The 15,624-nt window shown below is 39.0% G+C and overlaps 1 protein-coding gene across 5 annotated transcripts in view; it reads right to left on the bottom strand.

Annotated features, from left to right (window-relative positions):
• Positions 1-4,888: 4,888 nt before the first annotated feature.
• ROCK1 (Rho associated coiled-coil containing protein kinase 1) overlaps positions 4,889-15,624 on the bottom strand; it is an 86,923-nt gene continuing 76,187 nt past the window's right edge. For 2 of the 5 annotated variants that reach the window (XM_032682205.1, XM_032682218.1), the window contains 6 exons: positions 14,204-14,292; positions 13,019-13,097; positions 12,640-12,901; positions 11,682-11,889; positions 7,232-7,273; positions 4,889-6,413 (listed from right to left, as the gene is read on the bottom strand). In XM_032682205.1, coding sequence (XP_032538096.1) covers positions 7,246-7,273; positions 11,682-11,889; positions 12,640-12,901; positions 13,019-13,097; positions 14,204-14,292 — 666 coding nt within the window. In that variant the 3' untranslated portion in view covers positions 4,889-6,413; positions 7,232-7,245. Of the gene's footprint in view, positions 6,414-7,231; positions 7,274-11,681; positions 11,890-12,639; positions 12,902-13,018; positions 13,098-14,203; positions 14,293-15,624 lie in introns of those variants that run through there. The other 3 variants (XM_032682213.1, XR_004355946.1, XR_004355945.1) reach the window with 3 other exon arrangements.

Below are 15,624 nucleotides of genomic sequence, written 5' to 3'. Positions count from 1 at the left end.
TCAGTGATAGATAAGGAGTATTGAAACATGAGTGTGATGGCAACGGCCAGGAGCCTTCAGGACGAAAACCTTCAAGTTTTAAAGATACTGAAACCAGTAGATATGGAGACACACGAGTCTCAACTGCTTCTACAAAAGCTCTCAGTATTAGGCTGTGGTTAAAGAAACCAGTGCTTAAACATACAAAAAGGGAGACCATGCCAGAAAGAAACATCCCTTCCTTGGACCCCTCCTAGATACCACCTCTTGGAACCTGGCAGTCCTCTGCTGCTTACATCTGCAGCTCTTAAGAGCTTCGGACACAGCTTATATCACCATTTGGTTGTCTGCCTGTGCACTTCTGGTCCTGCTTTTTCCATAGAAGTGATATCCAAAAAAAGAAGGATCTTTCCTTGATAAATGTGCTGTTCATCAAATGTGATTTTCAATTCCAAACAGTAGAAGAATGATATACAAAATGGCCATAAAAATAATCCAAAGTTTGAAAGTAAGCCTTAAAATGGAAGGCTTAGAAATTTCAGTCTTGGCTTAAAATTTCAGTCTTCTCTGACTGTCGTGGAGAAGAGTGAAAGTTGATTTTATTCAGTGTAGGCTCCTAGATGTGAAAAGGAGGTGCGGGGGGACCAAGGATTACATTTCACAGAGAAGCTTCAATTGGTGTTATGCTGAAATTAAGCTGGATCTTGAAATAAGGAGGAGTTTCCAATTACTGAGGCAATTTAAGTATTGTTAAAGTTGACCAGCAAGAGTGATGAATCTTCTGTTACTTTGACTTGCTGAAAGGAGCTTTCTAGAAAAGCTTTAATCCCATTCTAGGGTGAGATCCTGCAGATCATCTATTCAGGTGAGAGCAGACCCCAGCTGCCTGCCTGTGAGTTTGGGATGTCTCCAGTCTAGCCTCTTAACACCAACAGTGACCTACATAGAGGCCGTTTATTTGGGACTGCTAAATGGAAGTGGAATGCTCTATTGTCTGAAGCGGCACTGAACACAATCTCCCCTTTAGAGTAACCAACCCTAAGTGGATCAAGGCCCAGGCAGTCACAGACAATGCATTTCCAGGATTTGAGACAGGCACTAGATGGTGCTGTGCTGAAAGAGAAGCACCAGGGGTTGTATCTATAGGAAAAATCATCCCAACCTCTGCAAGGTGAAAAACCACTACCTCCCTCTTCTTTCCTCCCAGACAGTGTAGGCCTCTTCCTGCAGTAACAGCTGCGTGCCTTTTTCCTTAAGGAGGGAATCAATAGATACTGGTTTCCCTGAATCTTACACAAACTGTCATAAGGAGTGTAGAGAAAAAGAGTGCAACCTGATCTATACATACGAAATACAGATTACCTTGATGATATTAAAATGGAAAAGATTGATTGAATATTATTAAATGCATTTTTTTTCTTAGTGAAGACAGGCCCTGAGGGAACCTTGGTCATCAGCAACTGCCTGCCCTGGCTGTTTCTCTCTGGCCAGTTGCAGGCCCATCTGAGCATGGCTCCTTTCCATCCTGAGCTGGATGGATGAAAGCCAGCTTGGATCCAAAAGCTGGGGCTGTGTCGATAGCAAAATACTGCTCTGCAGGCCAACAGACCTGCCAGGATTTATTAATGCTAGACGATGGGTCAGAGCAAGTCCAGATCTGTTTAGAAAAGCCTTTTACACTGTGAAATCTCCCTTGGCCCAGTTCTGACGAGCACAAGTGGTAGGTGTATCCTCAGACAGTACAAGCAGGTGCTGCGATACAGCGAAAGGTGTGAGGAAGCAAACCCTTTTCCAAGGCATGCTTTAGGCACCTTTGTAATGCCTGTAATAGAACAAAGATTCATTGTAAATAATCAGAGACTGGGGAGTTAAAATACTGCATTTACATTTTTTGTTTCCTTAAAGGGCGAGATGTATTATCCGATATGTTGACAGGTGCATTTATTAATGTACATTTTGTTTTCTGTGGGGGACATAATGTTCATGGGAACCTGTCTGTGTATCATAGAATGGTTTGTGGTGGAAGGGACCGTGTGCAGGGATGTCATCCACTAGATCAGGTTGCCCAGGGCCCCATCCAACCTGGCCTCTAAAACTTACAGGGGTGAGGCTTCCACAGCTTCAGTGTATCTTCTATGTATCTTCAGGCTTGAAACGTTTTAATGACTGTGTATTCGCAGCACAGGTAGGATCCAATCACATTATTAACTGCTGTCTTCCAGATAATTTCCATGTAAATTAAACTCAAAAAAAATAATAGTTGTAAGTGGTTTAGGTCCAGTATTCCAGTGTCCTGATATGCTACAGTGCCTTACATGTTTAAAAGTTCTTTTCCATGATAAATGTAAGCATTTCAATTCCCTGCACTGCAAACCTTGACTGTCTCCAAATGAGTGCCCAGAAAAAGAGGAACAGAAACCAGATGCTTGAACACAAGTCAGGTGCACACGGTCTTCCCAGCACCGCGCAGGGCTGGGCGGGGCCCGAACAGAGACCACCGTGGCTGCCCATGCAGGAGGGATCCGGGGTATGGCACAGCCCTGGTACGCCCAACCTGAAACCCACTGCTACACTTGATCCCTGTCTCAACAGCTGCTACAAACTAAAACACAGCATCAATAAGGTGAGACTGCTAATAACAGATGATATAGAAAATGGCAGGGTAAAGGATGCGTAGCAACCCAGGAGGTGTTTAAAGTAACATACACAGTATCCCCCATTTCCGTGTAACCTCTTCCATTTCAGTGGTTTTCAAACTTTTTGCATTTTGGGGGCACATGTGGGGGAAGGAACAAGAACAAAACTATTTGCATTTTTTATGTTTGTAACTAGTACATTAAAAAAAAAAGTCCCAGTAGCGTTCACCAGCTCAGAGGAAAGCTCAGCACCTGCTGCCCCACCTCTCGCTTACCAATTCCCAAATTGCTTCTGGCTACAGCCTCAGTGACTACTGTAGGTAAATCCCACCTACGGGAGAGGCCCTATCCTTTTAGTACCATGCTGTTTTGCTACAGTTACTCTTACCATTTCTTCTTGCTTAGGAGAAATATGGTGGCTTGAAGAGGGAATGAAAAAGCAGATTTTGGCATTTTACCTATGTTAATGAACTTTCAACCTAATACAGTTGTAAAAATAATATGAAAAAAAGGTAGAGGCAAATCAACAAAAAAACCAATCATATAAGAATCTAGACTTCTTGATTTGTCAAGGAGCATGTAAAACTATAGTGTCACTGGTATGAAAGAAGCCAGGCTGATTTATGCCAGCTCCTCACAGCTTACATGTTCACGTCTCTTGATGACTTTCTGGTGCTGTATTAGATGAGTGTAAGCATAATGTCCCCCTGCTGTAAGAGGAATCATTAGTGAGAAGAGTAAAAGCAAAATAATGTGGCGAGAGTCGGATTAAGTGGAGCTGTAGTGAACATGACAGCACAGATTGCTTTTTTCTGGATGGTAGAGCTGATGCTTCCTTAAAGTTTCGTAACAGATATTTTTTGCCTGAAATATCTGTTTGCACAATTGAGATTGTAAGCATTACTTTTCCTAGCAGGAGAAACCTTTGGCTGAATTTCTTATTTGAAGTATAGCTATTGCTGTAGACAGGCACCTTGCTTACAGTAAACAAGTGCCAACATCAGTGTACCCGAACACACAAACTGTAATTTGCACGTCTAGACTTTACTATTAAAGCATTTTAGTTGCAATTTATCCCAGACACACCAGTCAATGTAATTTTACACTTCATTATGTCTGCTGCTGCTTTCCCAAGCAAAATCAGCATTTAAAAAGAACTAACTGCAGAACTTCAGCATTGCTAAAAAACTATGAAAGTGACAGTAGGTGCCAGCCAATCTGTAGAGCAAAATAATTTTTCCACAATCCTACCCTCTTCCCACTAGTCATTATCTATTCATAATGAAGTTTATGCTATTTTTCAGATTAATGAAATATGAAATTACAAGACATTGCTTTTTTTTATTAATAAAATTACTCAAGCAAGGGTTGTTGACCCTGTAGAGGTAGCCAGTTACACCTAAAGGAAAGCAGAAAAGCAATCCATAATCTAATTTGGGTCTGGAGATACCATAGGCCTTCCCTCCTGCTCCAAATTTCCTATCGTAATGTATGTATTTAAATAAGATATGTTTAATCATTATACTTTATTATTTCCCTTCTTAGCATGTGACAGTAGATTAAAGCAGGTCATAATTATTCCTTATATTGCTTGACAAGCTCACAACATGACTGGTGATATGGAAGGTTGTCTTTAGTGTGCTTCAGCCACAGCTTTGAAACTGCTGACACTTCTGATACAGCAATCTCAACATAGAGGAACTTCCTGAAATTACCACATCAACTGCTTCTATTTATCTATACTTCCTGGCCCTGTGACCTTCAAAGGACATACAATCATTCGTGTCCTTACTGCTCTATTGTTCTGCAGGTCTTGGCAGATTTCCCAGGGAGATTTAGGGACAGTAGCTTCATGGGATGAACAGGCTGTTCCAAAAAAACCCAAACAAACCTAACCCCCAAAACCCCCACCAACAAAAACCACCTTGTCTTTTGAACAATGTTCCCTCCCCCAAATAAGTGGGATTTCTGAAGCTTCAAACTGGCATCATGAAGGATGAAGCAATGACAAGGCCAGCTCAGGGTGGTGGTTGAATAATAAATATAAATTAGGCTACTAATTTTAAAATTAGGCAGGCCAGGAGAATAAGGGAATGAAATAATTAAATTTAATGTGGTATTTACTTATTGATGTAGAATACTAAAAAAAAACCCAAAACATTTCAGTCTCCTAAGTGTTACAGTGTAAATGCACCTTGTACCAGGAAGCTGTTGCAATGTCTGAATGCTCAGAAAGATTAAGCTGCAGTCAGGAGAAAACACCATGCCAGTCGTTTTCAAAAGGGTCTTTCCATAAATTACTTTATTTCTCATTAAATGAGCACAGAGTCATTACCATATTAATAACAGATATGTTTATTATTACATATCCATCAGTGCGGCTTTCAATACCACTTGAAACATGCAAATCGTCCTAAGGACGAATCAGTTTTCCAGTGCTTCTTATTTAATACATAACTGCAAAGCCATTATAAATTACTGAGGAGGTATTTGGTTAAGAAATAAAATAAAATAAAACCATACTGCCCATACCATGAATGTATTCCTGCTACAAAGCAAGAGTCTGACAGCATTTACTGAAATTCCTGAATTATCCAGAGTTTTGCGTCATATGCTTTTTTTTTTGCACTGCCTACACATCTCTTGGCTTACGAACCAGAATCAGTCTTTCTTTGTAAGAGGAATTCTCATTCAAAGATTGTACTTAATTTAGAAAATGCATGTAGCATCTACAAAAACTTCAACCAATTAAAATTCAGTAAAAACTACTGATATGCAACAGTTTTTTAGAGGTTTCTTTAGTTTTAGGTTTCTACATTTATTGACATGGCAATAATACAATTATCTCAAATCAAGGCACTAAAAGAACAATGTAAAACCAAGTAAAAGTGTTCTAAGAATAATTTACAGTTCAAACAGTGCATATATTTCTTAAATGTTTGTTAACTTAATGTACGTTATCATTTAAAATTGTAAGGCAATACATTATACAGTTATAGAAATGATGTACCCCAAAATATGCTTCCAAACTCGGTGGTTCTTTTTACTGTTAGTTTCTAATGCCTCTAACAATAAAATAATTCAGTATGGCTTGGCAAAAATGCATAGATTAAAGGCAATTACTTGTTTCCCCCCTTTACAAACCTGCTGCATCAGTATTTTGTAAAGCATAATGCAAAATATTTAACACTTTGATCCATTCCATAGTGGGTGGTTAGCATTAAGGCTGTAAAGAACTCTGCAGTGAAGGCACTGAAGTTCAAGTGATAAGGCTTCATTTTAAGCTAGTTCTGCAGTCTTCAAGAGCACAACTTAGAGTCTTGAAAGCAATTGCAGTCCTTCTCATTGAAAGGAAACCTTCCTCTTCTACTCGGTTTCATATGCTCATCCTGACATAAATATCCCCTTCGCAGGGTTAACAGTCCTTTTCTTTCACTGGTATGAAGAAAGTTGGCTGCATTTCATTGTGATTGACAGGCTTTTTCTAAAAATCCAAAAAGGCAGCACCTCTTTTTTTTTTTTTTTTATACACCTAGCTAAGCTTTATTTGCTTTAACTTGCATTACATAGTAATAATTAATCTAATCTACCTTGAGGCAAACCCGCAATTAAACACCCTCAGCGTGCTTTTGTGCCAAAGCAAGGAGGAGACAGTAATAGCAATCTTAACCCTGAAGCCTGTGATAGTTATGTTGAAAGGAGCAACAGCCTGTCTGCACTGCTCTGTGTGGTTAAAAAAAGCCCTGTTTCTCTGACTGCATCCCATGAGATTCCATTAAGCACTGTACATGTGGTTAGCTGGAACAAAGAAGAAAACAGACAATTAATAACAAATATAAAAATTAGCTTCATAACACCAGTGCCTGTTTGCCAAGAGCTTCATGAAGAGAACACTTTACGTTAACAGAGTATTTTTTTCAATTGACATGGTACAATACTAGGATCGCACCTATATGATCTTCCACAAACTGTTCTTAATTTCAAACAACATTAAATGAACACAGAGATCAGACAGATGATAATAATATTACTGCAGCTTTCCAAGTGATGAACAGTAAACAATTACGGGTGTATTCATGGCAAATGCTAGGTGACCCTCTTTCACTTGCAGGACAAGAAAAGGCTCTCTAGGCTAAGAGCACGCGCATGCAGCTGCCAGAGCTCATCTGATGCACAGGAATTTTGGTTGGTTGGTTGGTTGGTTGGTTGTTTTCTTTTTTAAACATGCATTAACTTGACCAGGTGCCCAAGTCCAAATAGATCAAAAGAAAACACCTCAACTGTGCTGATACAGTGTGAATAAATCAGCATACTATGAGCTATGAAGTGTAGTTTCCAATCTCGAAGCAGTGCTGCAAATGCCAGCGAGTTCATCAAGAAGTTCTGATTCATATTTATTAGTGGTAAGTTATTAAAATGAGGAATAGAACTTAAGATGAACTTTTATATGTGAAGCTTCTTTCAGTGGGTCTGAGACACCTCTCCATTAAGTCAAGGAAGTGCTCTCTACCAACAGAAAAGAAAGGTGGGTCAGACCCCGAATGAAATGGACGGAAATGTCTTCAAGCATGTGTTAATGTCTGTATCGTTCAACAAAATAGGTAATGCCTGCTTACGTGGTAGGACTCCATCACCGAGGGCAAGTTCTGCTATACTGCCTGACAAGAGAACAATTTTCAGATACTTAACATGTGTATCCCACACAAATCATCACTGCTTCTCCTACTCCCCTGCCTAAGAGGTGAGGACAACTGCAGGGTGCAATGTCTTGAGTTCAGAAAAGCAGATCTAACAGTTTGCTGCCTCCTGAAAGGAAAAGAGCCTGCTGTTACTGCTGTTTCCTCACTTTATCACCTCCCTGACCCTCCTATTTACCTGCCCTCAGTTTTGGCAATCACTGCACTTCTTAGCACACTGATCCACTCACTAGCTCAGCAGTCTACACATTTTTGACAGTCAGGAAACCGAATTGTGGACCTTCATGGAAGGGTCCAAAATGGATCATTTCAAGCACTTCCCCAGGATCCACTGACAGAAAAGCAGGGAAGGAAGACACAGAGGGGAAATCCTCTGTCAGATTAGCTCAGCTACCATGCAATCACTGTAAGTGTTCAGTACATAAGATCCATTGCAAATTTATTTAATAATCTAAATTTAAACATCTGGTACATTGGAAGTGAATTTTCCTAAAATAAATCCAATAAATCCAATGCCTCTTCGTTCTAAACACATGGGGTGAAATATGCAATGGTATGAGGGCACAGGCTGGGCATACTCCATCACAGCAGCACTTGTCTACCCCATAGATACAACTAACAACAAATTTGTCTGAGAAAGCCACAAAAATGTCCACAGTAGAATAGCCAGAAAGAGAAGTTCCTACCTGGCCTTTTCCTAATGCTTCTTTGTTCAGTATAACTCTGAATCATTTCATTAGTTGCTCACACTGCCCTGCAGGTGCCACACAAACCCCATTACAACCCAGTGGCAGCTGTCTGATGGGGACAGAGCATGCCACAAGCAGCTCCTCAAGCATCAGCAAGGTGCAGGGGCTCCCCACCTGCCCCCTGCACACATCTCCATGCAGCACAACAGGCCAGGAGCACGCATATACCCAGCACCCTTGCTGGTCAAGTGCTGTGCCTCTCTAAATGGCTTAATTTCAATGATTCTTCCCCCATACTCAGTGCCTATAATATGCAGTATTAAAACAGAGTTTCCCGTAATTAATTGTTTTTTCTAAGAAGCTCTGTCAGTATTTGACATCATTAAGAAGCAAAATTCTAGGGTCAAATATCAGTTATGTCATCATGCTCACTGACGGATTTGGGGTCAGTCTAAAAGAGTGATATAAATGTTTTCTGTCTGATCTACATCCGTGAGATCTGTCTGTTAGATAAATCCAAGCAGTCAAAGAGATAAGATACCATGCAGGTATTAACTTCTGAATTGACAGAAAAAGCTTTATTTCTTCCCAAGAACTTGGAAGATCTCCCTGGGTGATGGGGAAGGGTGGCAACACAGGTAATACACTGGGGTAGATGGAGAAAATGCAAGACTGAAGTATTCTGAACAGCTGATCTGACCTGATACTTTACTAGTGCAAGACTTCACCCTTCCTCCTTTCAGTCTTGAGACTCTTCCACAAACCACTGCAACTTCCAAATCCAACAGAAAACCACATGTTTTTCTTCTGTGGCATGAGGGTTGGGGGGTTTTTTTGTTATGCTTTGGGTTTTTTGGCTTTCCTTTAGTCAAAACATTCCTGGATTAATTTTCTGCTGAAAAATAGATCAGTTGACTCTGGTAATCGGTGAACCATGAACTGACACAGGATAAAGCTCAGGAATGTGCAGCCATCCTCCTTCTGGTGCTGGTGAGCTATTAGATCTTTAGGATCCTCATTGGATCTTTAGGATTTTAAAACCAAAGCTTTAATGATGGTGTTTCTCATTTCTTAAAGTTCCATTCCCTACTTGTGTATTTCTATGATTCTGTAACACTGTCACGGAACAAACAGGATTAATAACAGAAATGGTCTGGATAACCGATCTCCCCAAACTGAGCCTTTCCTTTAAGAGCTACTACAAATTTTCAAATATGCAAATCTGTTCATTCTATAATAGATTAGCTGCAAAGCTGTCCTTGCTAAAGGAAACTCCAAGACAGCATTTCTATGAAGAAAGAGTGGAAAAAAATTGATTTAAGAAAACAGATTTTCTTCCATTAAAGAGTATGAATAAAAGCTGGTTATTACAGCTACCAGAGGACCTCGTAAGGATAAATGGAAAGGAATCTATACCCAGAATATAACTCAAAGAGTCTATTGGAAAAGAAAGTCTTCAACTCTAAATACCTAAATGTGAAATAAAGAAATATACACTTTCTTTAGCAAGGCAAGGCTTGACAAGGCGGAGAAAAGAATCTGTATATTCAAAAACAGAGGATGATTTCTAAAATGTACAATTAGGATCTTCCAAGTATTGTTTTAGATTATTCCAGTTAATACACCTTAAAGATGCAAGTAAATGACATATTAAAAATAATTCTTTCCAATCCCTCTGGCTGGTTGGTTGGTTGATTTTGGGGGAATTAGTGTTAAAGGATCTGGCTAAAGCCTCTGGAAGGGTCTAACACTTTTCAGTAAATCTTGGAAAATTGAGGACTGAAGGAAAAAATAAGTTTGGAAATACCACAAAGCTTTATAAAACTTTCTGGAAGTTGAGAGAAATGGACACTTTGTAGACAAGATAAATAGTTTAACAAGATTCTGTTGCACAAGCACACACAATATAAGTACATAACAAACATGACTGAAACCCCCAGGAAGTAACAATTTGTCTTTTTTTGGTACAATACGGAAGATGCCACTATTCAGTGAGAAAACTCTGATTTTACAGTCATTCTTAGCTCAGGTTTATCACTATGTGCTTTTCCACTGCCCTCACCCTTATTTTTAACAGATTTTAACAGAGAAGACCATAGGTAAACCTGCCCACTTCCTAGAAAATCTCTCCATCAGAAGTGTTTATGTGTTTCAGAACTTTGGCTTGATTAAGTGCCAGTGTTGAAAAACGTAAAATTACATCATGGTTCTGTTGTGTTCCTACCAGTTGAACTGTAACTTGTGAACTGAGACTTTGTTCAGTGTTTGTGAATATGACTTCTCCCCCAAAGGCTCTGGCACAGCTACATGTTCTTAACACAACATGCTGCTTACAGATTTCTTTTTATGTTGGTCTCCTCACACTGTGGCATTGATTATCATCTCTAATACCAAACTGCCTGCAACATTACTGATTTTTATATTGACAGCTTTGTATTTGAGGCCTAAAGTAATTTTCCTGAATGAAATTATCTTGAGGACCTTCACTGAATATATTACTATCTCAAAACTATGATCCCTGGGAATGTTCAAGGCCACATTAGATGGAGCTGATCTAGTGGAAGGTGTCCTTCCCCATGGCAAGGGGACTGGAACTAGGTGATCTTTAAAAGGTCCCTTCCAACCCAAACCACTCTATGATTCTGTGACTGCTTATGTTTTAGGACTTCAGTCTTAGGGACAAGAAAATCAGTACCCTTTGTATCTTTCCGTTTACAAAGTTTTCAGTAAAATCAGGGATACTATTTCAGACACTACAGACTGTTTTTAATGGGACTTGAGGCAAATAAAGCTGAGAATAGACAGCAAAATTTAAATGTAAACCTGGTAGCAAATTATACTGGCTGGAAATACCATATAAAAAATGGTCCTCTGCAGGAGGATGTTTCCATGATACACCCAGTGTGTCTTTACATACAAAAGTTCAGGGTTTATTCGTGCAAGGAATGTTTGGTAGCCCTGCCAGTCTAGGAAGACTCTTTCCCTACTGAGATACTAGTTTCCATTCATACTGTCAATTCAATCAGTTATCTGGGGAGAAAGGGACACACATACTATAGGAGGAAGCTAAGGCAGGTTGAAATCAGCTTACAGTAACCTAACATTAAGAAAACACATTTTACATCTTGGCCCAGCTAATGCACGGGGTCACAAACAGCTTACAAAAACAATTGCTGGAATAGAAGACAGGGAATGAGTAAGCAGGGAGAAAGAATGGAATCAATACCTAAGCAGCCTTCCAACAAAAGAAATGTCCTAACAACAGACTGAGAATCTGTAAGTTTTTCACTTCACCCCCATCTGCAGAAGACTTATAGCTTACACAGGCTCTAAGAGTCAATCCATGGACGAGATGACTACATGGATACTCCTTGCAGTTAAATGCTGTTGCTGACATATTTGCTGAGTCTTGCCTTTAAACAGCAACCAGCTCCCTTGCATGTATTGGCAGGCCAGGTACCAACTCTACGGTACCTTTCCAAATGCGAAGAACTGGCAAATTTACCATGATAGTAAGAGAATTCTGTCTGCTCCTTCCTTTGGGATTTGAGCAGAGATTTAGATCAGCAGTTCAACAGTCGTAACTGTGAAATTATTTCACAACTCTGCATTAAATAGGATTTATACACAGACATTTTTTTAATCAAAAAGATACTCAATTCTTGTAGTTTATTTCTCACCTGGTTTTCCCAGAAGTATTTTTAACAACTTTTCGGAATGACTGATTTGCTGAGGATCTTGTAGACATAGTTCTAGGAGAAGCACGAACAAAAGTAGATGGTGGTGTCTTAGGGATCTTCTTTACTAAATGAGTCACCCACTTCTTCTGTTCATCTTGACAGGATGCCAATAACAGCATATCTCTTGCTGAAGTTACATCGTAACTCACTGTAGAAGGAGGAAAATGATTCAGTGAAAATCAGGACTTGTTATCAAAATCAGAATTATGACATACTAACTGTGCCACTGGAAAGAACAAATATCCATACTTGGATTTATTTATATATTTTTGAAAGATAACAAACTGCAGGGGAGATTATGAACATAATCTTCAATATTTGTCACTCTGCATTAAGATTCTTGAGTCTACCATTAATATTCAAGAAATGAGAAAACTTACACCAATTGCAGTCTTAATAAGCTGAAAAGTTGTATGGATGCCTTATGGCCAAGTTCCAGAGTACATACCCTGAATGCTCCACTTCACAGGAGCACAGAGAAGAAACCTTTACTTCAATCTGTGAGGTGGCTGAAGAACCACTGTAAAATCTTAGCAGAGTTTGGTGATGCAGCCACTGCAACTGTCCCTAAAGTGGGCCAGGTGTAAGTACAGAGAGAATGATTTGGGAACCAGGGAGCTGCCCAGTACTTGGGCACAAACCTTCAGGGAACCTTTTGCTCTCAGGGCTCTCAGCAGAGCCCCATCAGTTACACCATGAAAGGCTACAGAGGACTGCCACAGCTGCCTGTTCATAAGCAGTGTAAACAGCCTATTGTTTTAATCTTCCACATTTAAAACGATAAAACTCTAATTTTAGGTTTAGTTTTAAACTAAAGTGCTTTTATTTGCCTCCAATAGTTTAATAGGTGTGGCTAAACCATGAAGAGAATACAGAACAGAAAAAAACATGAGTATACCCTTGCATGGTGCAATTAATTCCTCCTTTTTATCCAAGTGGTCTCTGTGGCACTTCACATGGCATCTTCGACATTCTAGGGCAGCAGGGGGTTTGAAGACATGCCAAAGAGGTTTGGCACAGGCCTCACAGTTGGCTGGAAAGTGGTATAATGTGGGAATAAATTCATGGCCCTTGTGATTTAGAAAATTTGTCTTCTCTGCCGGCTGTACTGGTTCTACCTCCAAATCCTTCCTGCATTCCCCCTCATTAGCATAGAGAATCTGAAAAAGAATGCTGCTGTGTTATTGTTGAAGCACTATGTACTTTTATACCCTTTTCAAAGAAGCTGCCAAACTTCCAAGAGAATTAAACAGACATGAGAATAAACTTCTTTTTACCTGGAATATTTTAGGAATTTCTTCAGTTTCAGCTCTATATACATCTCCTTGAGTTACAGGCCGGACATGAAACAGCTTACTAAATTAGAAGAAACATAAATCAGAAAATGCTAAAAGGCTACATATGTTTTAAAACAGTTATCAAACTGCTTTGAAGTTCTTGGAAATTTTGCTTATGCAAGCAATACAACCTACTTCAAGGCTGCAATATGATTGTAGGAATTAATTCATAAAACATATAGATCTTTTCCACCCAAGTAAGATCAAAATATTCTGTAGTATGGAAAGAGGGTTACCTTACAACGAGCTCAAGATCCATCATGGCAAATTTGCGTGCGAAAAAGGCTTTCAAATTCCTCCTCAAAACACTAGGAAGCCTAACATTACTGCTAGAATAGCCTAGTGATAAACCTGTATGGAAGTAACCATAGAATACTACTAACTAGTTTTTTTACTAAATTGTTATGAGTTGATAAACAATCAATGCTAAAACATCACAAAAGGAAATCTGGGGCACCAGCTGTCGAAAATGCTATTAAAATTGGAACAGACATCATCTTATACTCAGTCAAGTCCATCTATCCCAACATCCTGTTTTCAACAGTAGCCGTAACAGATGTTTATGAAAAGAGAATAAGAGAAAATAACTCTTTTCCTGGTTATAGGCAATTGGCAGCTTAAGCACTTCCTGAGTTTGAGATTCCTTCCAGACCACTGTATTTGTTAGTCATTTACAGACCTATTCATGAATTCTAAAACCTTTTTTCAATTACTACTCTATAAGGTCCTATAATGTCCATCAGCTGTTCAAACATCACAGTCATGTATCAGTGATGGGCTTCAGTGATATTTGACACAATTTTCCTCATGTACAACAAATGTAAAGGGATCATAATTAATTTATTTTATCACTTTAAACAGAAACCATCTGGAAAAGTTAGAAATGCTTTGATGAGCAATGATACTTTCTCTTTTCTCTAACTTTTAGCAATAGCAGAACAAAGAGAAAGCAGTATCTTCTGTTAACAGCATGCTGAAATACAGATAGACATTTTCCAACTAGTTTGGGAAATTAAAAATTATTTATGGAATTCTGATTTCAAGCTTTTAGATTTGTTATCAGTTACCTCACACACAAGGTTCTTTTCCCAATTTGCATCCAAAACTACCAGTAAGTTTACTTACTCTATATCTAGTACCATAGACGGATTTGACTGGTCCTTGTCTTTTTCATCATTGTAGAACAGTATCTTTTTACTGCTCACCACAACATACTGTGGAAAGAAAGAATAAAGAGAAGTTAAAATTGCATTTTAAAAAGCACCATTTATCCTAATGTTCTCCCACACACACATGTAAAGCCTGAGTAAAGGAAAGATTTTAAACTAATATCAAGACATATTTAAATCATCATGCAGGCAGATACACTACTGACAGCTGGGCAATGCTACAGCTGCAGTGACTGTGTATTTTCACTGAAGCACCCTAAAATGCTTGTCACGATTCCGGAATTCCATCTGCACACAAACTCACAAATTTCAATTGCTATTGGCATGTTACCATGAAAATTATCTATCACAGAGTGATGCAGTGCAAAATCTATCACTTGATGGTAAAGTCGTAAACAACTTCTGTAGTTCTACAGACCTGCACCAAACTACTGGTAGTTTAGAAGAGATTCTCACAGCGCCAGCTAACTATTTCCTACACTTTCAATTTAATGAACTGGTGAAATAAAGAGACAAAATGAATCAGCAGAAACAGAGGTCTGGTATACATTCCAAATCTAGGAATGACAGCTGAAACTGTCCACAAGCATAAGCTCAGTGACAGCAGTGGCAGTTCCCTTCCCTGCAGTTTCAAATGTTTTAGAAACAACTAAATGTGTATGAGGTACTAAAGAGGACTAAAAAGAGGCAAACTGACTGCTCTGTCTATATTGAACTCCATGTATAATATGACCCAGAAGCAGGGGAAAGGACAGAAAACCATGAGAGTGAATACACCAACAGTTCATCTTGAATTCCAGTTACTGGTAGGTAACTGAATGGGTTTCTGCACAATGAAGATAATGACAATTTAAATTAATGGTGTTTACTCCTTCTACAAGAGGAGGTTTCAACCTCCTCATTACACAGGACTTTAAGCTGACCTCAAAACCTGAATATGAAAGTTACCTTAACGAATTTATAGAACAGCATTTTAGAAATGTGTTGCGCGAGCTCTGTGCTACAGCTGTAAATCTCAATTACTGAAATGCATCTTGAAAAGCCACAGAGGGTGTTTTGGCCCCAACTTAAAGAGTGTTCAGCCCTTTAGTCACAATTCTTTAATGGAAAGCCTGATCAACTTGAGTAGGTACTAAGTTGTAATAGTGTGAGCCTCTAATGATTTTTCCCACTGAAGACTGCTTCAATTCCTTTATCTACTTCAACAGAAAGCTAATGCTTTTTTTGGTTTTAAAGTGTGCATCTCTGCCTTTCACAGACAAGACCAAGAACTTAAGATGACAACTATCACAGATGCAAATTCTGATTGCAAGGGAATTCAATTATCACACTACATACAATTCTTGGTGAAAGAACAATTTAACCTCACAAAAGAAA

This window comes from Chiroxiphia lanceolata, chromosome 1 (genome assembly GCF_009829145.1).
Source record: "Chiroxiphia lanceolata isolate bChiLan1 chromosome 1, bChiLan1.pri, whole genome shotgun sequence".
NCBI classification, from domain to species: domain Eukaryota; kingdom Metazoa; phylum Chordata; class Aves; order Passeriformes; family Pipridae; genus Chiroxiphia; species Chiroxiphia lanceolata.
This window is presented reverse-complemented; position numbering and strand designations above follow the sequence as displayed.